At 48.6% G+C, this 25,861-nt stretch overlaps 1 protein-coding gene across 7 annotated transcripts; it reads left to right on the top strand.

The window, feature by feature from the left end:
- The first annotated feature begins 58 nt into the window (after positions 1-58).
- LOC310886426 (uncharacterized protein KIAA1958-like) lies at positions 59-25,812 on the top strand. 7 transcript variants are annotated; one of them, XM_083810968.1, is made up of 5 exons: positions 59-314; positions 10,588-10,690; positions 17,129-17,213; positions 17,965-19,156; positions 21,916-25,812. In XM_083810968.1, the coding sequence occupies exons 3-5, from the start codon at positions 17,211-17,213 to the stop codon at positions 22,749-22,751; spliced, it is 2,031 nt and encodes a 676-aa protein (XP_083667094.1). In that variant the 5' UTR covers positions 59-314; positions 10,588-10,690; positions 17,129-17,210; the 3' UTR covers positions 22,752-25,812. The 7 variants fall into 7 exon arrangements, with proteins under 7 accessions (XP_083667094.1, XP_083667092.1, XP_083667093.1 ...); XM_083810966.1 differs by lacking the exon at positions 59-314 and adding an exon at positions 321-498; XM_083810967.1 differs by lacking the exon at positions 59-314 and adding an exon at positions 5,159-6,950.
- The last annotated feature ends 49 nt before the right edge of the window (positions 25,813-25,861 follow it).

Below are 25,861 nucleotides of genomic sequence, written 5' to 3'. Positions count from 1 at the left end.
CTCCCCGAGCCTATTGGCTGAGGGCGGGGAGAGGGGCGGGGCGACGCGCCGGTGTGGGGCTCGATTGGGTAGGCGCCGGGACGCGGCTGGGAGGAGCCATCTTGAGAGCGGGAAGGATGCCGAAATGCCACACTGGTCCGCCATCTTGATTGGGGGCAGGGCATGGAAGAACGGCGTTGGCAGCCATCTTGAGTACGGGCAAGGGCGCCAACGTGCACATTGTGTTGTCATCCGCGGCACGGCCCGGGGCCGCCGCCGCCGCCATGTTGGTTACGGGCAGGGAAGCCGCGCGCTTCTGTCGGCCGCCATTTCGAGTAAGGGAGACCGGGCTTCTCGACGAAATTGGGTTAATAATTTAGCACTGCCGGTCTGGGGATCTTTAACGGACTTAGACAGCTATTGAAAGTTTTACTTAAAATATAGGGCAAACTCTGTTTGCAGTTAATGTCTTAAGGATAAAGATTATGCAGTGAGTGACAGAGAGAGAGGACTTGTGAGGTAAGACACCACCTACCTGCCCTGCTCAGGCACCACGATCATGTTTTTCCTAAGTTCCAGTTCTAGCAAAGTTTGCGGATAAAAACAGCTCTTTTCCTAGTCAGGTAGAGCCCAGTGATTAATTAGATAAGCGTGTTTCACTCTTAATGCATGTAATTGCCTGTGGGTCTTACTTCCCCAGAGATTCAGGTAAAATCCATGGATTTTCTCTCTTTGGGGATTTTCAAACTCTGAAAAAAAAAATTTCAGGTGCTGGGCCGTCTCGAGTAAATTTAATGGACTTACATGTATTAGATACTTTGTGCTCCCTTAAAAATAATTTTCCAACTCGTTCGTGTGCCACGCGATGAAGGTTCTTAAAATAAAAAACCAAAATGAGCGTCCATCTGGTGCTCTCTGGGAACTGTGACGCTATATTCGATATATTTACTTTGTGCCTGTACAGGAACAGGCCCATGAGGACCAGGATCCTGCTGGAGGCCGAGCAGATCCCAGATCAGCCCCGTAGGTACTCTACCATCCACCAGGACTTGGCTGGTTCTTCCCCACTAACTCCGCTTTGTAAAGATGTTTGCTTCCCCAGATGAAATGCTGCGTGGCTCTGTTTAAATATAGACAATATTTGCTCACTGGGAATTCTACCAGCATTATTTATTTTCCTTGCCTCGCTTGTCATAAACCTACCCGTTGACTGCAGCACAAGAATTAATTGTCCCAGGCCTCCCTATGAGTCCCCTGTGCAGCACTGAATCAGACGTTCAGTCCACATTGATCTTGGATTCATTAGCGGCAATCCTGTTTTGAGAGTTTCTAGGCAACATAATACTGGTCTGACTGTAGAAAGGATCCTTCGTTCCTCACTAGCACACCCACTTTTGACATTTTTTTGTGAAAACATTTGTATGCTTCTGCCAATCTGCCTCTGATGGAAGCGTCTGAGCTGTAACAGCAGTGGCAGTGGCGTCCTTGTGAAGGTTTAGAAGAAGATTTAAAAGTGCAGATTAAACTTGGCCTTGGGTAGTGTTTCTGCTCACTGTCAGGTAACTTTGACAGGTACAGACATGCCTTTTATATTCCCATTTCTTTCTGAAGCATATACTAAACACATAAATAAAGCAAAAAAAAGCTTTTAAAAACGTGAAACCAGCTATAATTTTCTCTCGAACATGTTACTGTGTTGGTTCCTATGGCCAAAGACCTTATTTTCTCTCAGAGTGGGACAGCGGTCAGATATGTTGGATGCCAACCTACTGTATCGCTCTTGTCACCATTTGTGACATGCAGGAGCTTCCAAAAAGCTTGGATCTTACCAAGAGCTGGTAGCTGCTCATTTCCATATCTTCGCTTTATTGGGCTCCTGGCCATTTGGCCCTTATTGCAGCAGTGAAGTTTAAACTGGAGTAAAGGAATGTTCTTCCCTGTCACTCCAGGCGACCAAAGGTCCTATCTGAAACCCAAGTTACTTTGCTAGGTAGTGCATGTGAAAGGAGGCTCAGCTTGTGCTACAGATAAGAGATTTACAACTTAGATCAGGCAGACAAAGAATGGGAAAACGATGGGATTATGTGATTCACTTTGGAGTTGGTGAGCTGAGGGCCAGAAAGTTGAAGTGATTTGATCAAAGCAGAGCACGAATTTAAGTCTCATTTCAGAAGCCGTAACACAGTTTCTTGAGCTATGCCTATTTTAAGCTCTATCTCCCATGGAGGTGTTTCATTTCATCTTCCCATCAGGACAACCCGCTTTATATACTGTAAGAAACCCCTCTGTAGTAGAGGATAGCATGGAGGCAGAATCCCTCCTTTTTTAATATGCAATAGTTGAGCCCATTTGTAAAGAAGTGCACCCTAAAGAACAGTACCCCAAACATAACACAAAGACTTTGAAAAAAAGGTAATGCCATGTACTAATCGCTAGTAAGAATGATATCTGATTTCTTAGTGGCTGTTGAAATTAGTTTATTGCCTGTGCAGATACGCTGCGTGTGCAGCTGCTTTTCAAATATCTTTGGAAAAGCAAACACGGGGGGATGCCATCAAAGAATTAGCACTTTTCAAAGACCTGTCCTGTGCAGTTGTGGGCTAACTTAAAAAGACTCTTTTAAGGTTTGCTCAAGCTTTCTCAGATTTTCTAGCAGAAATGCTGATTATGCAACGTTTTATCATCTTCCTGTAATATTTAACAGAAATTTTAGTATCTTTTCAGATACAATGGTAGCAAACTGACTAAAGATACTACGGGGTCATGCACAGTGATTCTTTGGGCCAAACAGGAAAATGCATTTAAGAAAAAAAACAATACTTTACACATAAAAAAAACAACCGGGAGAAGGACACATCTCTGTGTATCTTTTTGTTTTGAAAAAGAAACCCACATGAAAATAGCCGTGTGGAAAAAAAAAAAAAAGAGGAGGGAGAAGGGAAAAATATGAATCAGCTTCTTTTGTACAATCCAGCAGAACGGGCCCACCCTCCCCCAGGCTCCGGTTACTCACAGCGCTAGGAAGGCCTTGGAGGGACACACCCGGGTTTTTCTTTTTTTTTTAAGCCCTTCCTGCCTATGTTATCTCTTTGAATTTAATTTGCCGTGCTGGGAAGAAAAACTCTCGGAAACGAAAAAGACCCTTTTCCTGCCTTTTTTCTTTGTATTTTTAAAATAGCCCTGAAGCCTGCACCACAGCCAGAGAACACTTTTTCCGTGTAACTATATTCCTTTGCAAACTAGGAAGTTTTTTTCCCCTTCCCCTTACAATTCCACCCTCCCCGTCTATCAGTGAATTAAAAACAAGAACCCCCCAAAAATACGGTCTCTGGTCAGGAACATGAACCACTGTCCGTAGAGGTGCTAGCTGGTGTTTTGAACAGCTGTTGCTTTTAACAAAACAATTTTTTCTGCACCCTCCCCTCCTCCCCCATTATTCACAGCACCCTGCAGGATCCTAAACCAGGAAACTCGTTCATGTATAACTTTGCTTCTAGTCTAGCCCCAGTGAATTTTGGGGGGCAGGGGGTGTTTCAAATACTTTTGCCTCTTTTTGTTGCTTTTATTTATTTTTATCCACTTGTAATTAACGTGGCTGTTTTGTTTAAGAGAGCATTTGCAGCTTTAGTAACGTCTCGGGATGCCAGAACATTCTTTAGTGCATCATTCACGGTGCCACATCACAGCTCTGGAAGTGGTTAGTCGGGAGCTCGCAGAGCAAACCCGGTGCCGCGTTTATCGGCAAAAAGACGTGCGTGGCTGCTCGGCAGCCGGTCGGGCCGAACGTGGCTCAAAACGATTGAGAAGGGAGGTTCCTCACTCACCCCAGGGTGAGGGAAGGGGAAAGGAGGGAGACCAGCAGTATCAGGGAGAAGTCGCAAGCAGTGCAGGCAGAGAGCTGGGGCGGCTGGAGGTGTGAGTGTGCAGAGGGTCGTTGGAAAGCCGGCTTTGTTAGCGTCAGTGCTTGCAAAAAGCTCGCTTCTTACCCGCAGGTTTCTGGCTTTACGACCAGCACACATCATTAGCAAGGGAAGTGTTTTTTTCCACTGATCCGTAAGAATTTGGCACCTTGGAGTGTTATCAAAAAGAGCACCAGTGGGTGGTTGATCAATAAATTGGTCGGGAATTGAGCTTCGTATACCTCCAGTACTCGGCAGAAGGAAACGTTTCAAAGCATTTTCAGCTTAGGAGTTCCTTAAACTGGACCTGTGTGATGGCTGTGCCACCACGGCAATTTGAGGCCTCCCTTGCAGGGACAAAGGTAGATGGCTCTGTGCAAGCCATTTTGTCTGCACGTGCAACTTCTGTTAGCGCTGCCGTTGTGCGTTCCGAACTCACCTTTTCACAGGGGTGACAAACTATATCCACAGGTATTTTTTGTGCTGCAAGCAGTTGCATTGACCTAAAATCGTACGTATGATCACAAAAACTTGTGTTTTACGTATCTTTTCTTCTCCCCAATCTATGAGAAAACGAGAGACTTATCTGTGTGTGCTGCTCTGTCGTTATCAGTCCATGTTATTTCAGAACTTCCCTGTCTTCGCTGCTCCTCGCGGATGCTTTCGGGTGACTCATTTCCTGTGAAGGATGAACCAGCCATTTCCTGGCTATTGAACGCAGGACTTTTTTTCTTCCAGCCTGTGTTGGAGCGGATTATTCTATGGTTTGATTATGCCGCTCCAACTTACACCAGAGCTGCAACTCTTCACTGCAGCTTTCCGAGATAATTAACTGTCAGCACGTGTTGCTTGGGGATCACAAATTGCCTCTGCTTCCTCAGGCCGTAGGCTCTGTGATTTTGGGTGTGGAATTCAAATAATTCTATCAGTCCAGAATTAACAACGCCATCCTTCTAGACACTGCAATCAGATTGTTCTCTTAATCCAACTGATTTCAGCTCGTAAAAATGGAGTGTTAAAAAAGCGCCATAAGGCAAAGATACTGATCTAACAACGTGTGGCTGAGCCCAGAAATTTTCAGGGTTCTAGCAAGAGGCATCAAGATTGCATATGGGCTTTTGAGAAATCCAGGTGTAGTGCCCGTGTTGTTCTTTGTTAGACGACTGGGTCAGCTTCTGTATTGTTCCTGTGCTCATAATTTCATCCCTTTCCTCCAACCTGTGTTTCCAATTTCCTGAGCCGCTCTTTATTCATACTTTGAATACATACTTCATACATTGCGATTCTAACTGTTGTGGACAGCTTGATCCAACGTCCCTGAGTTAAAAGATCATCTGACCAGTGTAATGCCAGCCTGAAGTATGCCAACTCTTTCCTGCAGCTTTTTACTGCCATTTTTTAAATTACTCTTTTAATCCCGTTTCCCAACATTTGACTATTTAGATTCATTAGCCTGTCATACATCTGTAATGTTTGGGAAGAAAACCCACACAATAGGGATGTTGCCACTCGAGTCTGAATGTAGCACATGTTGTAGGGATGATCACTGAATAATTCATCCCCTTAATGATTTATTCATGCCCCAAAGCTGGATACCTCCTCTGTGACTTTCCATTATCTCAAAGAGAATACAAGTTCCTATTCAACTATACCGAGCCTAAAAGTGCCGGCAGCACACGAAGCACGGTGTCCAAGGCAAATAGAGCAGGTGTGCATTAAAAACCACTCCCTTATAATTTTTCTGCAACCTTTCTGCTTGGTAACGAATGGTAAACTCTTGCCATTCCAGTGCCGTCTTTATCACCCTTGACACAGAAATTAAAACATAGGTACGTCTGCAAATTCTTCAGAAAGGAAGGAGGGCGAGCAAGCCTGCTAAGCTCTCCTCCGCTGGTACACACACAAAATGAGGCGCTGCAGGCATGATGCAGAATGTTCTGAGCATGGAAAACAGGCAAACAGGCCGTGTCTCCGTGGTTCGGTGCTGCAGAGCTGATCTTATTCTCCTGAAGAAATATCAGTTTTATTTTCCATTGTAAGGGTACAGCTTCGGAGACAATTGGTATAAATGTAATAAGATTGTTTCCTAGCCTCTCAGGAAACCCTGCAGGAAAGCTCAGCCAAATAGCAGCAGTGCAGACTAATCTCCTTCCTGTCTAGTGTGTACTGTCAAAAATATGCGCTTCGTAAAAGTTTGCAAGATGAGGATCTGAGTCTCCTGACCTAGGTGAAGATTTTGCAAGACACTCAAATTCCATTTGTCTAGAAAGTACGAAAGATGATTCCGTGCTTCAGCAGTCTCCAGACCCACAGGCAACACTACCCCTAGCTGGCTGGTATGAGATTTCCTAATTGTTTACCCAGTAATCCTGACTTCTTTTGTCCTTGGAATAGGTTCTACATCAGCACAATTAAAAATGTCAAACATGCTTGAGAAACTCTCCAAGTTGCTAAAAATGAATGTGAATTTCCTCCCGACAACCTCGCTTCATCTTTCCCTTACTCTGGCCTCAGCTTTACAAAGTGGTCTGTTTCCAGCCCTTCAGCATAGTTTGCATTCCACTGCCAAGAATGAACATTTATTTATACAAACAACCGTCCTTACAAGCACATCTCCCCGTGCTATCCTAGGGCAGGGAAATAAACATAATTTCGGTTCTCTTCTGTGTGGCTGCAGTTCTACATTTCTTTTTTTTATTCGGAGGCATTTTTTTGCAGTGAAAGATTAGCGCAGTTCAGTCACCTTCCTGTGCTACAAATCTGCTCAGAAAGAGACTGGAATGCTCTTTTATTTCCTTACAATGATTTTATTTTATTCCACTCTAGCAGTGGTGCCAGTTTCCTGCTAAACCACTTAGGGGGTCGTGATGGCTCAGCAAGCGGGTTTTACACGAGCTCTCACTCATGCTGGACCCTCGGGGGCTGTGCGTAACTCAAACAGGAAGCCCAGGTGCCAGTTTTTCTCAGAAACGCCCCAGCAACAAGTCCATTAGCGGGTGCTGTGTTACCCCACTTCTTCCAGGCGTGCAGCTGGCACTGTCAGCTCCGCGGCGAACCGGCGGCAGCTACCAGGTGAGCAGCGCCGCAGCACCCCGATGCGGCTCATGCATTATTTCTGAAGGCTCTCCATCGCTCACCTGTCAGGCCGAGGTATTGTTGGCTGAAACGCTAGCTCGTCGCCTGTGTCTTCTGTCGTCAGGTTGTCTCCCATTGCATCTGCTATTTAAATGGATATTACACAGATCCTAGGTGACTCCAGACAGGAGAATTTTAGAGTCTGAGCACAGGTCATTTAAATGAAGAAAGGGGCCCTAAAAGAGATAGAGATACACGTGCAGAGCATGTAGAAATTCTCCGTTAGATGTACGTCTGCAAGCTGCTCTCCCTCTTACTGTCTGCACGTCAGACTTTGCTGTGCAAGAGCCAGCTTCCATTCTCAGCTGATATAATTGTTTGTAACTAAGAGTAATATTTAGATTGACGATGTTTACAGCTGCCTCCACCAGTGAATAAGATGATGTGGTTTTCTTGGGAAATCTCTCGCTTTTCTAAAGCAACCTTCTAAGAAATGAAGCATTTAAGTAGTTTCCAAAGGATCCAGGAGAATGCTTTTTGAAAAATCAGAGCAAGACGATATTTTGAACATACTCTCGAGACTATCTTTTTAGGAAGGAAACACAGCTTCTTTAACTGTATTGCCAAACCAGTCTGCGAACTAGTTCAGAGGGCTGAAGTACGAAGTTTTAGTGGCTACTTTGTATGAATCATTACTGAATATTTTATGGATCTTACTCCTTTCTTACTAAACTTACTGTAGCAAATTTTGCAGAGATATGTTTACTTTTGATACAGTATGAGGTTTAAATCTTGTTCTTCTTTACTGTGATGCACTGAGAAGGGCTGCCATCCTTCAGGAATATCTCAGTAACACGCTGGGTAGGTACACTGGTCTGAAAAGATACTGCTGTATTCAGGAAGAGGAATTCAATTAGCTCAAACAGCATCCTCACAACTAATACATAGCAGGAGAGAAAAACCTCACGGTGAACGTGCAGCTGGCAACATCCCACCACCTCCTGTTCGTCAGACTTCCAGCCAGGGTAGGGTTTATTCTGGTATTGCAGGTTATAATATGCGTACGGGAACACACCGAAATGTACCCAGATTGGATTCCTCGCATGCCTGTTGAGTCGTTTTCATGAAATTACAGCAGTGAGAGTAGCTGGTGGATATTTCAGCAACATCAGAAGAGGTGTCCTATTAGCTAAAGGTATCTGTGCAGAGACCTACGTATACATGTGTGCGTGTGCATATAGCACAGCATCAGCCCTGTACGTCGCTCTGTGTTTGCATACGCAGCGCACTGGTTACTGCAGTAACTGCCCTGGAGATAAGTGACAAACAACTGGCCCCAGAAAAGCGTGACGTAGCACAAGGACAGAAATGCAGAGACATAACTTTATTTTGGAACTGCCCAAATTGTGCTCCCTTTCCCCCTCCCGTAATACTTTTTGAGGTTCCTCATACAGTTTATAGGTGCTTCAGCAGCACAGCTGAATTAAAGTCCTTGTTTCACATCAATTCAAGAACAAATATTTCCAAATAAGTCTGAAGAAGCGATGGGACTGACAGACCAAACCACTGCATGCCTGCCATGAGGCCCGCACGGTCGTCCAGGCTAATAAAGCCATCATTTTCCCAGGGCCTCAGCTCTATTAAACACAAAGCTCCAAATGATTTCCTACTTGGATCAAAGATGTGTTTGTTCCAGTGCCACTTAAGTTTAAAAGGCAATACTGAGAATGAATGAAATCTCCCCAGTGGCAGCTGCCGAGGTTCAATTGGTTTGTCAGTGCCATAATTATGCAGCGGACGGCTTCTGTTTGCTGGCCCATATGTTCCTGAAGGGCGTTACGCAATGGAAGCAGTGCAGGGAAGCCGTGCTCCCGCAGCAAAGGGGCTTGGCTTTGTGGGATGAGGGCTCGCTTGTGCTTCAGGTGGTGGAAAATGGTAAGAAGTGGTACGGTGATTTCAGAGTGGCTCTTACGTGACAGAACTGGATGGAAGCGTCTGAACAGAAAGAGTAACCTACCTCCGGTATCCTGGAGCCGGGTGTTTTAACACGGAGACTGGCCACTTCCTGATATTATTTGTGGAGTTACAGCCGGCCTCTGCAAGTGAGGGCCCCGCTGGGCGAACGCTGGGAGCCGTCGCTGGGCTCAGCTTGGCACGGCCCTCGGCACAGAACGGACGCGGCTTCCTGTGCAGCCAGCCACCGGCTCTGCCCGGAGCACTTCCCACCTTTGTAGTTTGGGGGCTGGGTGCCGATGAGAAATACCTGCCCGTTAAATAGCCGCCTCCTTGTCTAGTAGGTTGTACGCCAGAGCTCCTGTGTAGCATAGGTGAGCGTGTACTGAGACCTCCGGAGTATTAAATCAAGCATTAAAAGAACACTAAGACGTGAACCTGTGACACGTGAAGTCAGGGAGGACGGAGAGCACTCGAGATCTCAGTTGACAGAGGAACAAAGGAACATAATATCCTTCAGCATGTTTAATATTTCATTTGGTGAGATGCTCGGACGCGAGGGCAGTGAATGCAGAGCGTGAGGACAGCACCGCGCTGGAGGAGCGTTAGGCAGGGGCCTGGGAGGTGTGCTGCAACACAGGGGCACGGGAGGCTGCAGAACTGCAGTGTATGCGCAGCTACCTGGCCCGCACATACAGCCTGCGTTTTCTTGCTTTGAGGCCAGGACTCGATTAACCAATTCTTCATTTATTGAGGTGTTTAATTTCGTACTGTGAGCTAACCGCTTACTTCTGCAACCACTCGAAGGCAGCTAGCAGGATTTTCCCTCCCAAGCTTTGCCATGAGGACTAAAGCACTCACGTGGTCACCAGAGAAACGAAAAGGGTTTTATGTAGGTGGAGGAGCACGGCTGTGGCTGTAACGCAGCCCTCTGACAAGCAGGCCTGCCTTCCCAAAAGCTTAGCCGTGCGCAGATAGCTAATTCGAGGTACCCAGTTAGGCTTCGGGGAGCCATCAGCCTAGGTAATTTTCTAAGACACATTCACTGGTGCCGTGGCCATCTGAGAGCGTGCGCTGGAAGGCCCAGGAAGAGACAGCTGGCTTTGTGGTGCAGGCCTGGGGAGGTTTCCAAAACGTATGTACAGAAATGCCTTTGTACACTCACGGCAATTACAGCAGAGAACTCCAGATCTGAACCCAGCCACTGACTCAAATTTTGCTTGAACCTGGAGAGTGGACTTCATTATTTGCTCTTGCTCACACTTTGGAAAGTGTGCTATCACTGCTGCAGGACGAGGGTTGGCAGCCTCTTCAGGATGCTATGCCAGAATATATTTTTCTTTTCCAAATTAATGGTTAGGTGTGCCAGCGCTAGGTTTTACTGCTTCTCTAGGAGGCAAGATGCCATCCATCTGTGGTATTTTTCATCCGTGAGACTCGGTTCCTGCTGAATGCAGCACTCAAGTGGGAGACAAACCGGGAGCCGCTGCCTCTTAGGGTGCCTCTCCAGATAACGCCGATCCCAGCTCCTGCCTCAGGCTTGCCCCTCCGAACCTATAAAAAGTGACTGCAGACTCAGCTCTCAGGGCAGAGAACCTTCTGTTTATTGCTTCCATTCCGCACGAATTGCTTTCAGATCACTTTCCTAAATAACTAATGCCGTCTTTCTCTCATTCCCTAGGCCACCCTGTCCTCTGGGTCCTAGTGGGATTCTCGTCCTCCGTCCCTAGGCTGCCGTGCTCCATGGGAGGCTTCCTGAAGCACCCTGAGTGACCGTGCCGGAGGTAAGGGCCACGGGGGCACTTCCAAACAAAGACAACAGTAGGAAATTGCGTAGAAAAAGGCTGCAAAGGTGGAAAGCCTGCAAGGCTCCCAAATGTCCTGTCAGCACGGCCAGATAGCACGAACCGATGAATCTGCCCGCAGCCAAAAGCCTTGGGTGCAAGCACGAGCCCCGTTCCTTTCCGTGGACACCACAGCGTGTGTTTCCATGCGCTTTCCCTGTGCCAGCCGTGGGCATCTGCGTCTGCCTGAGAGCCCCGCTGAGCCGCTAAAAAGTACTCCCACAGCGGGAGCTTTCCCTCTGAAAGCGCCCTGTTTGCCAAAAGGTTATTTCTTCCTCTGCCAGGAGCCACTCACCAGCACGTCCTAAACCTTCGCGATCACTCGAGATACACAGCGGGAGTCAGCTCCGTGCCTGTCGCTAGCGAGGCTGACTGCTGCACCCCTGCACCGAGCCACCGCGGCCTTAAGGTGCCTCTGAAAGGTGGCATCCCCCCGCCTGGGAGCGAGCGGAGGTGTCGGGAGTTCGAATCGCTCAGTGTTGCTGAAGAAGCGAGTGCACGCGCGAGGTTGCCGTGCCTCAGTCCCAAGTCAGACTTGCCACGAATGCCGTTTGATAACAAATTCACACCGCTGCAGCTGGGGCCCAGCGGGCAGGGAAGCAGCAACGCTGCGGGGAGCTCCCTTCGGCGGGCCCTCGCTGCGGGTGCGGCTGACACGAAAAGGCCCTCGGGGGGGGCAGAAGTCCCGGGACAGCAGCGCAGAGCCCAGCCCCGGCGGCGCCCAGCGAGGGCACCGCGCCTTTGTTCGCCGCCGGGCCGCGCTCCCCGCGGGCCGCACGGCCAGGCCGGGGGCCGCGCTCTGCGGGGCGGCCGCGGGGGGCCGCGGGGGGCCGCGGGGGGCCGGGGGCTGCGGGGCGCCGGGGCACCGGGCGCCACCGGGGCCGGCCCCGAGCCGCCGGAGAGCGCCCCCGGCACCGGGAGGGGCGGGGCCTCGGCGGGTGGGGGCGTGGTTTAACGGGTGGGCGGGGCCGCCGTGGGTGCGGCCCGGTGAGGGGGCGGGGCCTGGGGTGGGGGCGGAGCCTCGGGGGGGGCGGGGCCGGCCGCGCAGGCCGGCGGCAGAGCCCCCCCTGCCGGGGACGCGCCGGCGGCTCCCGGCCCCGCTCCCGGCCCCGCTCCCGGCCCCGCTCCCGGCCCCGCTCCCGGCCCCGCTCCCGGCCCCGCTCCCGGCCGTACACGAGCACCCCCTCCCTCCCCCCCGGTTTTGCGTTCAGGCTCCGCGAAACCGCCAGGGTTCAAGGTAAAGGGACTGGGGAAAGAAGGAAACGAAAGCAGCCTGCGCCTCAAATCGCTACGGGAAGTAACGGCCCCGATTGGCGACCCACCGAGCCTCGGGGCGAGGCTGCTCACAGCCGGCGGTGCTAACAGGATAAGGAGCACAATTAGCGTAAACGTGGCGTAATTTTCTGCACGAGTAACTGATTTGCCCTGCTCGCATTTCGGCTTCCCCACTTCTCTGCAGGGATCTAAAATATTAGGACCTATTTATAGCAGTTCGTGTTTGCAAATTAATTTTTTCCTTTACTACGTCTGGTTTTAGTGGTTGATTACTGTTTGTTGGACCAGGCAATCCGTTGCCAGCTGGCTGCAGGCTTTTATTGGCTCTGTTCTAGGAAGGCTTGATTCAGAGCTCACAGTTACATTACAAGGACAGCAGCTCTGTAACGCAGACCCTCAAGAGAAGAGATAATTAGAACTCAGCTGAAAAAAAAGCATCCAGTTCTTCAGACCAAAATACTCTTGTTTAAGGAATGTGATTGTTGTAGGCCGTTCAGCAGCAGTCTCTCTCTCTCGGAGCTGGTACACGCAGTTAGACCCTGCCCACTATCAGATATTGATTTGTAGGAGCATCTCTTGAAATGCAGCGATGCCACCTTGTAGCGAGTGCATCTTGGGAACTGTATTTCTGCAAGCAGAGCAGGAGGAACGGTGGAAGGACACGGTGGAGCAGGAAGAGAGCTGGAGAGGTGCTGAGAAGGCTCTGGTATAGTCAGGGGGAGGAGAGAGACACATTGCAGAGTACAGGAAGAACGATGTGCTGAGAAATGATTAATCCACCCCAAAGGCCCTTGCTTAGAAGTGGTGGGATAAGTTCAGTGACTTTTAGCAGCCATGAGCTACTTCTGCTCTGCTCTCAGCTCCCTCCTTGCTCCTTTCAGGCGGACGCGGGGAAGCCCAGCGTCATTCCTCCTGCCCGGATGCCACGTGCCCAAGCAGCGTCCCTCGCCCCTTCCCAGGGCTCTCTGGCAGCCCGTCCCCTCCCATTTTACACCCATTTTACAGCTGTCCCGTGCTGCTCCACCTCTGGTGAGCGTCTCTCAAGTGAGCGGGAGCAAACAATTCATGCTGGGGGAAGGGGGTGGGAGTCAAGTTTAAGAACTGCTGTTCTGTATCCTGTTGTTTTCCTACCGGGATTGTTCCAGTTTCCTGCACTGTCTTATCTAGAGCTGAAAAGGCAAAGCGCTCCTATTTACGTGCTTTGTGCCTGCCTCGGGTTTCTAATCTGTGAAGCAGACTTTGTAAGACTTCAGAGAAACACAGCTAGGGCTATTACAGGGTGGAGGGACAGGAACACCGTGGTTAAAGGGCTTGGAGTGTCTATACAATTAGTTTCTTTATTTAGTTATCCTGCTTGCATCAGCCTGTGTGTCACAGAGGGTTTCAGACAACCTTCAGCATAGCATAATGCTGTATGAGTCCACTGAAATGTGAAAAAGTACAAAGTTTCAGGTGATTTCCAGATACAAACCTTACAAACAAATGGTTTTCAGAAAGTTTGTCAGAAATGGTTGAGTATTTCTCCCCCCTCAACGGCTCAAACTAGGCACAAGAAAGTCCTAAAAGGGAAGAAGCATTTCAATGCTTTTAGTCAGCTTTGAGTTTAAAGGGCTCTCCTGAAATGCTGTAGACTTCTTTGAAATTACCTCTGTGTTCAAGAAAACGTGGCCAAGTAAAGTAAGCACATATTGTGCTAACATCTTGAAAACTTACTGTGTGGATCAGGACCATGAGACAGCAAAATCTTGTAGATCGTTTTTCTTAAACGTTTTTCTTTTTCCTTCTAGCGAGCATGAATCCGCTTAACTATAGGCTATATTAGTGCACTAATTTTAACCTATTGGTTAAAAAAATTAAATGAAAACATTTATCATACAGCTTTGGAATGTCCTGTTTTTCTGCACAAAGGTGTGGGTTCTGCACACACAGTGTCCATTATCAGATGGGAGCCTCTCCTGGAAAGACAATTAAAATGCTGCATCGCTCACAGCCACACAGATACAGAACCAGACGTGAGGTTTCAAAACAAAACTCAAGCCCCAAGCCCAGAACGCCTCCCCCGTAAGGATCCTAGGTTTGTTGAAGCTGGAGGCATTGCGGCAGTGATTGCGACTGATTTTTGTTGACCGAAGAGATGAGAACTATGCCACTTCAGCCTTTAGGGTAAATACATAGTTTGGTTTTCTTCCCCCGCTCAGCTCTAACTGTAAATCCAAACTTCCACTTCACAGCGTCCCTGGAAGTACTCTCAGCTAATGTAAGTATGAACGCAGGAGTGGGCTGAAGAAGTATCCTTAGCTGATTACCAGAGCTTTTATTTGGACCTAAATATCAAGAGAAAAAAGGCTTTTTCAGTGGGATCAGGAAAAGGAAGACATGTGCTCGGAGATAAGGAGAGATAAAAGCATTCCATGTAAAGACACCCGTGATGGAAATCAAGATGTTCATCTGCCAAGTCCGTAATTTCACGGCCTCGTGACCACGCAGAGCTTCCGTTTCTATTACCTTTTCCCACACTAAGTGTAAGTGCCAGATTGTCCAGGCAGTTCAGCTCTTTGGGGAGAAATTGCTCATGTTGAAGTGGAAGATAAAACTCATCATTAGCTTCAGGAAGAGCAAAAACATTCTCCCCTCAGTTCAGCTTTGTCCAGCACGGCAAGGCCCAGGAGCAGGGTGCTGCGGCAGGCTGTGAATTCCCTGTCCTTGGAAGCTTTGAAGACGAGCACCTCTCAGGAGAAGCCTGGGTAAAGCTCATTCTTCTCTTGGCTTAGATGGCCACCTGAGGTGGCTTCCAACCCTCTTCGCTAGGGCTCATTAGGAGCGAGATCATGGTGACCATACATCCATACAACACCTAGATTAACAGTTCCTGAGCTCAGAATGTATTTGCTGCTTTAAAATTCACCGTGAGCAAGCCTTTGCTCCCAGAACATTTTCAGGGATTTTTTTTTTTTAAAGCAAGCAGCTTCAGTTAGAAAATTCTTTTAAAATCTTGGCTTTACATGTTTCACGAGCTGGCATATGCAGACAGCAAAGCATTCTAGGCTAAAATTATCTGTACTATCATTAGGAAGCCATAAAAAGGAACATACGGAGTGATGCTAGCATAAGAGCAGAAGGCTTTCCAGAGCTTTGCTGACATGCAGCAGTTTCACCCCCAAACAGGAGTGGTTCTGATGCCTCCTATTCAGTCCTCATCGGGAAGTAAAACTGATGTGACGAGAGGTTTGACCTGTGCTTTTCTTGGTGAAAGGAACATTTAGTGCCACGACCTGTCTCCTGAGGGTACAGGGAGCTTTTCTTCTATGCTTTGCTTTTGTTTCTTGCCTTTTCTGTTCGGCTTGTGCTTTGCCTAGTTACAGAGGGACCGCTGCTTGTTCTGCAGGTGTTTGTCAGTGCCGTTGTTACCTGTGCTTCACTCAGGACAGGCAGCTCGGAAGCCCGTACCACTTCCATGGCATTTGTTTTCCTTCTGCTTGGAACAATTAAATGTTTGCCAGAAAATTCTGCATGCCTCCTCGCTTTGGCTTTGCATCCAGCGAAGCACGTTTTGCTTTGGCATCGGCAGACTGAAGTACTCACAACCAGTGTGCGTAAGTGCCTTGCCAGCTGGAGCCACGGAGCTCGGCTGCTGGGACTCTGCAGCGTGCTGGTCTCCGGCAGCTTTGGATCGGCCGAGCAGGGCTCGTGTAAACACACTTCCAGGAGCTCTCCAGCGCGGGAGGTTGGCCAAGAAGCAGTTCCGTGGTCACTGGGTTTTGTCTGTCATGATCACAACGGCCTCCTCCCGCCGCATGCTCTCTGCATCCCCACCTCGCCTCACAGATGGGGCTGGCAGCCCAGGTGGCCACGCTCGTCCTTCCCGGCCTCCAGACGGGGCTGCTCGGCCTCATCCCAACCTCCCTTCGCCCTGCATGGGCCTGACGGGCACGGCAGGGCAGAGGTCGGGCACTAAGGCTGCCAGCATAGCCTCTGCACGAAGGGCAGCGGCACAGCCTCTGCCTCGGCTGCTGGCACGCGAACAGGCGTCTGCAGTACAGCTGCTTCCCAGCCTGCACGCCGGCAGGCTTTCCCTCAGTTTAACGAACACGTCCATGAAATAAATCCCTGCAGACAAACGCCGCATTCACGGGCTGCAGAGCAGCGCTGCGTCTGTCAGCTGGGATGGGCTTCTTCCGTCCTCCGCAGCTGGCCCGGAGAAGAGGAGCGCACGGAGCTGGCGGCCAGCCCCGGGGCTCGAGCTCACGGGGCGCTGCTCACCCACGCCCTCAGAGCCGAGGGAAGCAGCGTCGCGTTGGGCCAGGGCTGCTCGCAGGACCAGCCCAGACGAGATTCCCGTGTCCAGTGCGTTCATTCTGGCATCTTTTGCCACCGCTTACCGCAAAATTTTTAGTTAGTAATAGACTAAGCAGCCTGGGGTAAGGGCTGCCATTAGGAACGGTAAATGCATGCCGTATCAGTCACATACGGCACTGTCAGGTTTCTTGGCTCTGTTGCAATACATATACCGACAGTAATGGGTATCACCAATTGTTCTCTAACCTGTTACACAGAAATTACAATGCTGTTCCAGATTACTACAAGGAAGTTTTCAAAATGGATGGGAGAATTTCAGATTTTCTCTAGTAAACATGAATTACACATGCAAAGAACTCTTTAGTTAGAAAACTACCTCTTTTTCGTATTTGAAAAGTCTGATAATGTTAGAATCTGAACTCGCTTCACAATTTCTGGTACTTCTGTTTCTGCAGTTCACTCCGTTTGTGGAATCAAAGATTGCTAGCCACAGCCTGTAATCAAAGTGCCAGTGCTAGAAGGAACATCTCACATAGCCTAGTTTTTAAAAATTCTCTTTTCAATGTATTATTTCAGTTTTTCTAATTTTGATACACCAGAGGCTAATCCTGCAAATATTTACACAGACCAAGTTTTCTGTATATAGTTATTTGAGCTAAATGGGATTGCTCACCTTAGTAAAGGTACCTGGTCTGCAGTAGCATTTATTTGGGGCTGAACATTGGAAAAAACTAGTGGCATCTGCTAGCCAGAGATTTTAACTATGTAATAAGTATATTATATATACACACACAATGATTATTTTAGGTTCTGAGAAAGAAAGGATATTCCAACAGTCGCTTACTGAACTCCACCCGAACGAGCCCTCAGTGAGATAGAAAACAGCAGCATGGTGAGTATATTTTATGGCATAAATGATACCATAGGTGATTCTTTCTAACAGAATCAGTTATAACATTAAAAAAAATAGATCTTTTAAAACAAGTTTTAGATGCATGGATGCAAGGGCCACTTTTCTGTTTCTGACGAGCATCCTACAGACAGCTTCATCTGTCCGATTTCGCTTTGGTGCCAGCGGCGCTACCAATTTCACAGTCAAAAGAACAACGAGCCCTGCTGGCTGTGGGGAAGTGGGAGACTTAGAAGCTGATTCCTGACACCTCCTTGTTATATTTTCCATAAGGGAGTACAGAATTGTCCGTGGGTTCAAGCTCGCTTGGATCGCAGGACTCAGCCCCACAAACCGCACCGCACTTCAGCAAGGTGCCCTCCCACCACCGGCGCTACGGTAGCTGCTTGGTGACTCAATGAGAACGTCGATCTCAGCGGTGCTGTGGCTGTAGAACACACGCACAGCTGCTGTGCCGTGATAAATTCTTAAGCTGAGCTACTTGATGAAGACTCTGAGCCCATAAGGATGCAGTATCTATTATAAACTCCTCATTCCAGGACCACACTCAAATATTATCCTCTAGGTCTTCAAAGTGGACTTATTTATTTTTAAAGAACACTTAAGTAGAATCATTAGAAGGATCACTGATTTAGAATTATTACTGTGTTGAGAAGGGGTGGAAACAGTCCCCAGGACTGCTATGTTATGCACATACTCTTTCACTTAAGTTTCTCCCAACATGTTTTTGCAGAACGAGAGCATCAGTGCTGAAAGGTGCGGCGATGTCAGTTCACTTCGCGTGGATCTCTCCAACCTTGTCACCTGGGCACACACTCATGGGAATATATGCAAACAAATCCCAGCCTTGGAAGTGGTGCAGACCTCGGGTCATCCCGGCAGAGACGATTCTATTCTGTGGATGTGTGGGGGTGGCCATGCATATCACTGGCCGTGTGGAAAATTACACTTCAGAAGCAGAGAAGAGAATGAAGCTGTAGAAAAGAGAAAGAGGCTAACATCCTCCGAGGCTCCATCAAGGGAAGCTAATTCAGGTGAAAAAAGAATCAGGGTAACCTCATCTTTTGAGAGGGCTAGAACAGGCCCTTTTGCCACAGGATCACATCGCAGATCTCCAGGGGTCACTCAACAACGAGATGACACAGTCTACATAGTACATAACGAACCAGCACCCAGAGAAAACCAGAAAAACAGCAAATCCATGAAACCCTACTTTGCAGCAGAACAGCACGTGTCAGCGTCCAAAGGTGAAATCAAAACAGACGTACATACGGTGAAGCTAGGAAGCAATGAAGATCTACAAATCATCTCTGATGATGAACAGTATATATCAGATGCAGAAAACCAAGGAGACAGACAGAATATTCTTTCAGACTCGCCACCAACTAGCCATGTAACTGCTGAGGTAGATCTGCAAACGCATCATGATCAGAAGACGGCAATTATCAAGCAGCCAGCCACTCCCACGTCTGGCTTTGCCCCCACAGAAAAGCCACCCTTAACTCTTCCCTCTATTCTAAAATCTCCTGTAAGCAATCAAAAGATCCTGGAAAGCAGCTTCATGTGTCAAGGTCCTCCTAATCCTGTGGAGTTCACAAGTGAAACTTCTAGAGCAAGGAATTCCCCTGGGTCAGCAACACCAAAAGAACAGTTAAAACAGATTTCTGTCTCCAACGCTGAAGCAAAATCCCAACTGGAGTCACCCACCTCTGTGACATTCTTTCAGTTTGAAGCCTCTGTAGATGTCCAGCAGCAACTCCACCTGTGCTGTCCCGAGTGTGGCACACCAGGAACAGGCTTCAGTGGGAATGCTACTGAAAACCCTCCTGAGGGGAGCAAACCGTCGGTATCTGAGCTTACACCTCATCATTCAGCCTCACTGAGTCCGGAAGGCAAGAATTCAGACCATCCGTCTTCAAACAGAAGTAAGCTAGTCTAGAGTTTTATTCCTGGACGGGTTGGCGGGCATGTGGGTACGTTTTGTTAATCACTTGGAGGGGGACTTGGTAGAGCTGCCAAAATCTGTATTGTAGCATCAAAATAAATGCAGCTGGTTGGGGGCATGCTATTTCTACCAAAAGGGACTAAAAAAGGTTCCTAGCTTAAGCAGCTATCACTTCAGTAGATGATGGCATTTACTGTGCTACCCAAATGTGTACTTGGCTGTGGCCCAGCCTAAAATATCCAGTTTGAATACTTCGGTCTTTCATTTTGTTTAGTATCACCATACAGTGTGTTGGCTGTACTTAAGAGAGAATCCCTGTGAGAAGCTGGAACCAGAGACGTGAACTCTGGTCTCAAGAGAAAAAAGCACAAGGAAGTAACTTTTAAAGCAGTGAAATGGAGAAACTGGGGCTGAATCTCTGGCTTCACTGAAGTCAATGACAAAAAATCCCAGAGACAGCAACGGGACCAAAGCTTTTGGTGTTTTCCTACATGCTATCCTTAGAATCCTACTGGAGCAGGGGAAAATATAATTTCACAAACATTAACTTGCGAGATACACCAGGGAGCTTTCAATACCAAGGCTAAGTCATGCACAGAGGGTATTTTAAATGACTCCCTGTCATAAGAACAGCCCGGCTAGCGGCTGTGTTAATCCTGCTGTAAGACAGACACCGTCTGCATGAGAAGGAACAGCTGGCATGCAGCGTGCAGACATTATCAAAATGATGCTAGTCTTTCACAGGCAGTGGAGAAACTATCAATAAAATTGGTTTGATAAACGATCGTGTTTTAGGATATGTTATGCACTGGAACCTTAATGCCAGGTACATACACGTTACTTAATGATTAAACACCTCAAATAAAATGCAAATGCTCAGGATTTTAAAGATGCTGTGGCAGAGCCACAACATTTGCCTCTATGATTTGCATGCCTGCAGGTGGTGTTGCACATTAACACCAAGTAAACTGCTGTCTAGTCATTTTTACGTTTTTGTCTGCTAGTATCGGGGCATAAACACGGAGGCAAACTTTGAAAATTGAATCCAAGTCAGAGCATCTCTCTTCCTTCCAGTTGCTTAATGCCTTGGCTCCACCTAACAGAAGGAGCGGCCAGGAGCACGCCTCTCACCCCCACGCGCTCAGTTTGAGCCCCCTGACACCCGCGCCATACCCACGCAGCCCAGCATCCTCCGAAAGAAAGCAGCTTACTGAAAGAGCGTTTGGGGTTTGTCTGTCCCACAGTGGGTGTACCGCTGAAGCACCACTCGTCTTCCTCAATGCACTCAGCATTACGTTTTCATTCCTGACGTAGCCACACGCATACACACCGGTGCAGTTGTTTTATGAGCACTATTTCTATAATTGACAACATATATCATCAGAAGGGACTGGGAATTCACCTGGGAGCGTCTGTGCAATCACTGGTTCTGTCAAGATAAATGGCTTATGGCTCAAGCGAGGCCTTTGCATGCATGTATTGATTTACAAGCCATTCATCTCTTCACGTAGATCAGTCAATAACAAAGGCAAAACACCAGAACAGCAGCACGGGGATCAGTAGAATCCACCTCAATCCAGCCACAGCATTTTAAGATAACAACTAAGCACGTACAAAATAATTCGGTGTACGAAAGGGAATTTCTAGATGCTGGCTCTAGAACCCTTTTTAATCTACCCCTCTCCAGCCCTGGAAAAGTCACAGGCGAGCAGATGGAGCTTTTCAGCAATCCAAAGAATTAATTTCTCATGCTACATCGAACTAGGTAGATGTGGTATTGCCATAGCAACTTGAGAAAGAACCCAACTGGAATCCTGGCAACCCTTTTTTAAAAATACACTTTTACTCGTCTTTTTCTACTTCCTTACTATTCACCCCTAACTTTTGTTAATGTTTTTATTTCACAATGAGAGCAGCTCTCCTGCCCTGGAGAGGTTTTTGTGCAGGGGAACACTTTGAAACGTGTTTTACATAGCGTCTGGTACAAGGCTTTGAGCATATGAGATGGATGCCACTTAGCCCCGAGGCAGATCACAGGAGCTACGCACAGGCCAACTCCCAGCTATTTTAGCAGAGCCGAGCGTGGCCCCTGCCGTCACGGTACAGCACGTGCCAGAGTGGCTGCAAATTGCTGAAGGATATCGAGTCCGTTCTGGGCTGCTCGAGCTTCGGGGCCAGCGCTGCAGGCACAGGACCGCAGCGGCTGGGTACGTGAGCGGTCCCACGAGCGCGGTCTGATGAGCACACGGAACCAGCTCCAAAGTCACCCGGGCTGACATTCAGCCCCTCGCCAACGTAAGGACAAGCCACCGATGACAGCTCCCGTTTCCAGTCCTATTGCTGTCCGAGATAGCCCATAAAACGCACACCAGTGCTTTCCACCCCGTGAATCCCGCAATCCCATTCAGTGATGAAATCTCAGTAGGTAATCATTCTGTCCCAATTAAAATGATTCTAAAAGAAAGAATACCTCACATTTACCTAGCTGATAGCATGCAGATTCACCAGCCAAGCGAGAAGGAACAAGGCAGGAAGCAGTCCTGTCCAGACTAGCGCTGTCGAGTGGTGCGGGCTGGCTGAGAACACAAATCAAAACCAGAGCTTTAAGGGAAGGGGTCTGTGACAGTCTCCGTCTGACTTACTTTTAAAAGGAAGGCGAACATTGTGCTGTACCCCCTTTTATTTCGCTGATCTCCTTGCTAGTTCTTGCTGTCCACAATGCTGTTTCTTATCTTTTAGATGGGCTGAAGAAGAAAAACCGTAATGCTGGCGACATAAAGATTTTCAGAGACTGGCTGGTTTTACATTGCCCTTCTGAAGTGCGCGAGATCTACACGCTGCCACCTGAAGACCTCGATAATTACCTGGCCTGGTTCTACACTTCCGCAAAGAAACAAAACGGCATGGATTTTTCCGCCAACTCTTTGTACTTCTTTCAGAGCAGCATAGACAGATACCTCAAGGATCACAATTACGAGTACAGCGTGGTTAAAGGAGCGGAATTCAGAACATCTCAGGAAGCCTTAAAAGTAAAGCATCAGCACCTATCTCAAAAAGAGAGGGCGGGAGAGTGGATTATTTTAGAGAACCTGACAGATGAAAACGTGGATGTCCTTCGTAAGAACGGGCTGTTGAGTCAGATGACCCCCCAGGGCTTTTTGCACCTGATGCTCATAAATATCATTAGGGGGTTTGGGGCAAGTACACACAATCAGAGCCAGAACCTGTACTGGGGACAGCTGGTGCTAAGGAAGGATGAGGCAGGGCTGGAGTACCTGGAGTGGAAGAACGACCTACATGCAGAGGAAACTACAGGGGAAGCAGCTCCACACCTCTTTGCCAGGCCTGACAACCCAGATAACTGTCCGATCCAGGACTACAAGAAGTACGCTAAGAAGAGGCCGCTGGACATGCTTCACGACTACGATCCGCTTTATCTGTCTCCCAAGCCCCTGTACTCCATGTGGGACCAAGTATGGTACTGTAGAAAATCACTGACAAAAGCCAAAATGGAAAAAATGCTGAAAGTTATTATCCAGCAAGTCAAAGGAACTGAAAAGAAGGCCAAGAAATAAAGCTATCCGCTGATTTCTGTTGTGCCACTTCGATAGGAGCCTGTTTCAAAGTAGCGTTTCAAGGGTTTAAGTAGCGATATTTAGCAGAGGTTGAAGAGAACATCCATCCCTTCAGTTTCACCTTCGAGCATCTACAGATTTGCATTACTTTAGCTTTTAGGTGAAGTGAAAAACTTCTGTTATTCTTTTTCTTAACAGAATTGATTATTCAGAAAGTTAAATAAATAAATAAGAGAATTCTGTTTTTACAAATGAGAAAAGTTAACGTTCTACTGTATTATTAGTGACGTGATAAAATGCTAGCACTACCAGGGAGAGGGCTCCGCAGCTGAATAACAAGCTGCGCTTGTATTTAGGGAAGCTGGCACTTGCAAACTGTATTTAGTCTGCCGTGTAACAGCCTATCATAAAAAGATAAATAACATGAGTTAGTTCTGGGGTGGAAGGAGGGCGATGAAATACCATGTTTGCCAGCTGCTAATCCATAGCTCGTAGGAATGCTTTCAACAAGGTTTATGTCACTTTTCTTAGTGAAAGATTTGTAGATTTAAGAAATTCTGACTGTTTTAAAAGTTATTTAAATATCTGACAGTGTTGAAAAGTTTTATGGTGTTTTCCCCAGAGCACTAAATATAGCCACATAAGTGGTCTTTGGTAGACGTAGTCAACTTCTTTCAGCTGTTTGGTCAATATACTCTCGTACAGTCCAGTCAAGTTGTTGGAGTGAATTGTTGACATGTTCTAATAAAATGAAGTCTTACTTAATACTGTTTGTCTGTTCTACGAGGATGAACCAGTAAGCCTGAGTCACCAGGTAACAGCTTCCCAAAACACCAGCACACGCACTGCTCTCTTCTGCGGCAAGCCTGCCGGCGCTCCCGGCTACAGAGCCGGCCCCGCACGGGCTTTGGGCATTTGAAATCCCCCCGAGCGCCCGTTCACGGGCTCTTAAGGAGGCCTTTGTGGCCAAGGCCTTCGCCAGAAGCAGCCCCGTTCAAGTTTAATGTCACCAAATAACTTACAGATGCTTGAGGAGCCATAAAAAAGATAAACTCACTCAATCAAATGCTCAGAGCCTTCCAGCTTCCCTCGTGCTGTCGATCACAGCCTGCGCTTTTAGCGCAGCAGCTGTGGCTGAAGGAACCTGCAAACCTTTTGTGCCCAGCTCAGAACCGGCCACACGCGTGGCTCCGTACCGGGCAGCTCGCAAACAGGCACCGAGAGCCAGAGCAAACGCCTTCCCACAGGGCTCAGGTTTGCTCTTGCTGGATGAAACAAGAAGATAGCAGCCAGGTCAGCCTTTTATTTCCTCCCTGCTGATCTGTTTAGTCCACACCCCAAAGCTCGTTAATGACAGGCTGCTACCTCAAAAATCAGGTGGTGCAATTAGTCAGCAGAATTCGCTTAATCCTTTCACAATCACGCAGGCATCTCTTGGTTCTCTGGCTTGCTACAGGAAAACAACAACAACAAAACAAACACGAACTAAACGCTAGCAGGGCCCTGCCACCCCCACACCTTACAAGTGGTGGGAAGCAGAGCCCCGAGGCGCAGCGATCGGCCCTCACCCAGCACGGCCGGACCCGAGCGCTCCCCCGAGAGCTCCCCGTTAGCCCCGGCTGCTCCCCACAGCCTGCCCTCGGCACAGCTCTGCCCTCAGGGCTGCCGGCAGCTTTGCAGAAGGAAACAATTCAGCAGCACCGAGAGCCTTATGCGTGAGGCCTGCCCGAAGGAGAGCCTGGGGAGGGAAAGCAGCCCTCCTTCCTCCCAGGAACCCTCCGCTCGCCGTGTTCACACGCCAGGGGAAAGTCACCTGCCTCTTTGTACGTAGGAGGACATCTGTGGATCCCTTTTATTTGTCTTACGATGTTTCTAAGCTAAATTTCTAGTTAACTGCACGTCAAACAGATGAGTAGCATCCTGTGTAGATGGCTGAATTAGATCTCATCAAGGGTATTAATTGCTGCTCACAGAAGAAACGATCAGCCAGAGAAATGTTTCGTTGTGTAGAAGCGAGGGCCTAGTATTTTCAGAAATTTCGAGTAGCTGTCCCAGCGCATGTCACAGCAGCTCAAACTGTAAACATTTTAAATAATTAGGAAATTACCCAGTGTAGGCTGTTGCTAGGAGCGGTGTCTTCTGCGAAAAGGGCTTCTGAGAGGCCTCAGCTAGGGGACTTGGAAACACACTTTTACTTTGAAAGAAGAATTAAAGCAAAGCAGTGTCCCAGTTTCGTTTGCTTGTTTAATAAAATGTATTTATGTATATGTTTGGTGAAACCAGATTTCTAGGAACATTTATTTTCTGCAAGAACCGTGACCAAATGCTCTGGGCTTGCAGCTGCCTGGTGTCTCCAGCTGCCCAGGACCACGCAGGGCAGGGGCTGCTGCCGGGCCGGGCCGTTCCCGGAGAGGTGGCTGGACACCGCCCCGTCCTTTCCCCTCTTCATTGTGGGGCCTGAGAGAAAAAGAGAACCACCCGGGATGATCCAGCAGCTACACACCTGCTTTTCATCTTTGCATCTCAAGAAAAAAGCAGTTGCTTAGGGTGGAGACCCAGATACAGCGCAGAAAAATTAATTTGACCGAGCTCGGTGCCAGCGGGCGCTGCACGGCCCCGTCCCGGCGGGGAACCGGGGCTCTTGCGTGGCCGGAGCCGGGCGGCGGCGCAGCCAGCTCAGCGCAGGGCTTGGCACCGGGAGTCACGGCAGGGCCCTGCTGGAGCCGCCGGCAGCAGTTTGGTCCTTTGCAAGAGAAGCGAGCACCCAAAGGGTTCTGCAAATCCATTTCCTTTTCCTCTTTTCATACATGGGATTTCGACCCCGCCTGCACTGTCGGTGTAAGACCAAAGGGGAAGCGGCAGCAAAAGGGAACCTGCTGCACCCACGCGACTCTCCTAAAACCTCCCTGGGCGGGGAGCTGGGGCTGAGCTCAAAGCACCGCGATAAGCAAGGGTCCTGTGCATGGTGCAGCGTGCTCGCTCCTGCCTCCCTGCTGCAAAGCAGCCGCGTCCGACGCCTCGGCCCCTCGGCGAGGCAGCACCGGGGAGGCTCCGGAGCTGGTCGGCAGGATCCGGCCCCGGCCAGGGGCCCCCTCGCCCCTCGGTGCCGG

The sequence above is a fragment of the Anser anser genome, assembly GCF_964211835.1.
Source record: "Anser anser genome assembly, chromosome: 25".
In the NCBI taxonomy this organism is placed as follows: Eukaryota; Metazoa; Chordata; class Aves; order Anseriformes; family Anatidae; genus Anser; species Anser anser.
Note: the sequence above shows the minus strand (reverse complement) of the source record. Positions and strands in the feature narration are given on the sequence as shown.

Coding starts and splice junctions, on each gene's coding strand:
- LOC310886426 (XM_083810968.1), top strand. Junction 19,157..21,915: donor CCATCCGTCTTCAAACAGAA/GTAAGCTAGTCT, acceptor CTTATCTTTTAG/ATGGGCTGAAGAAGAAAAAC.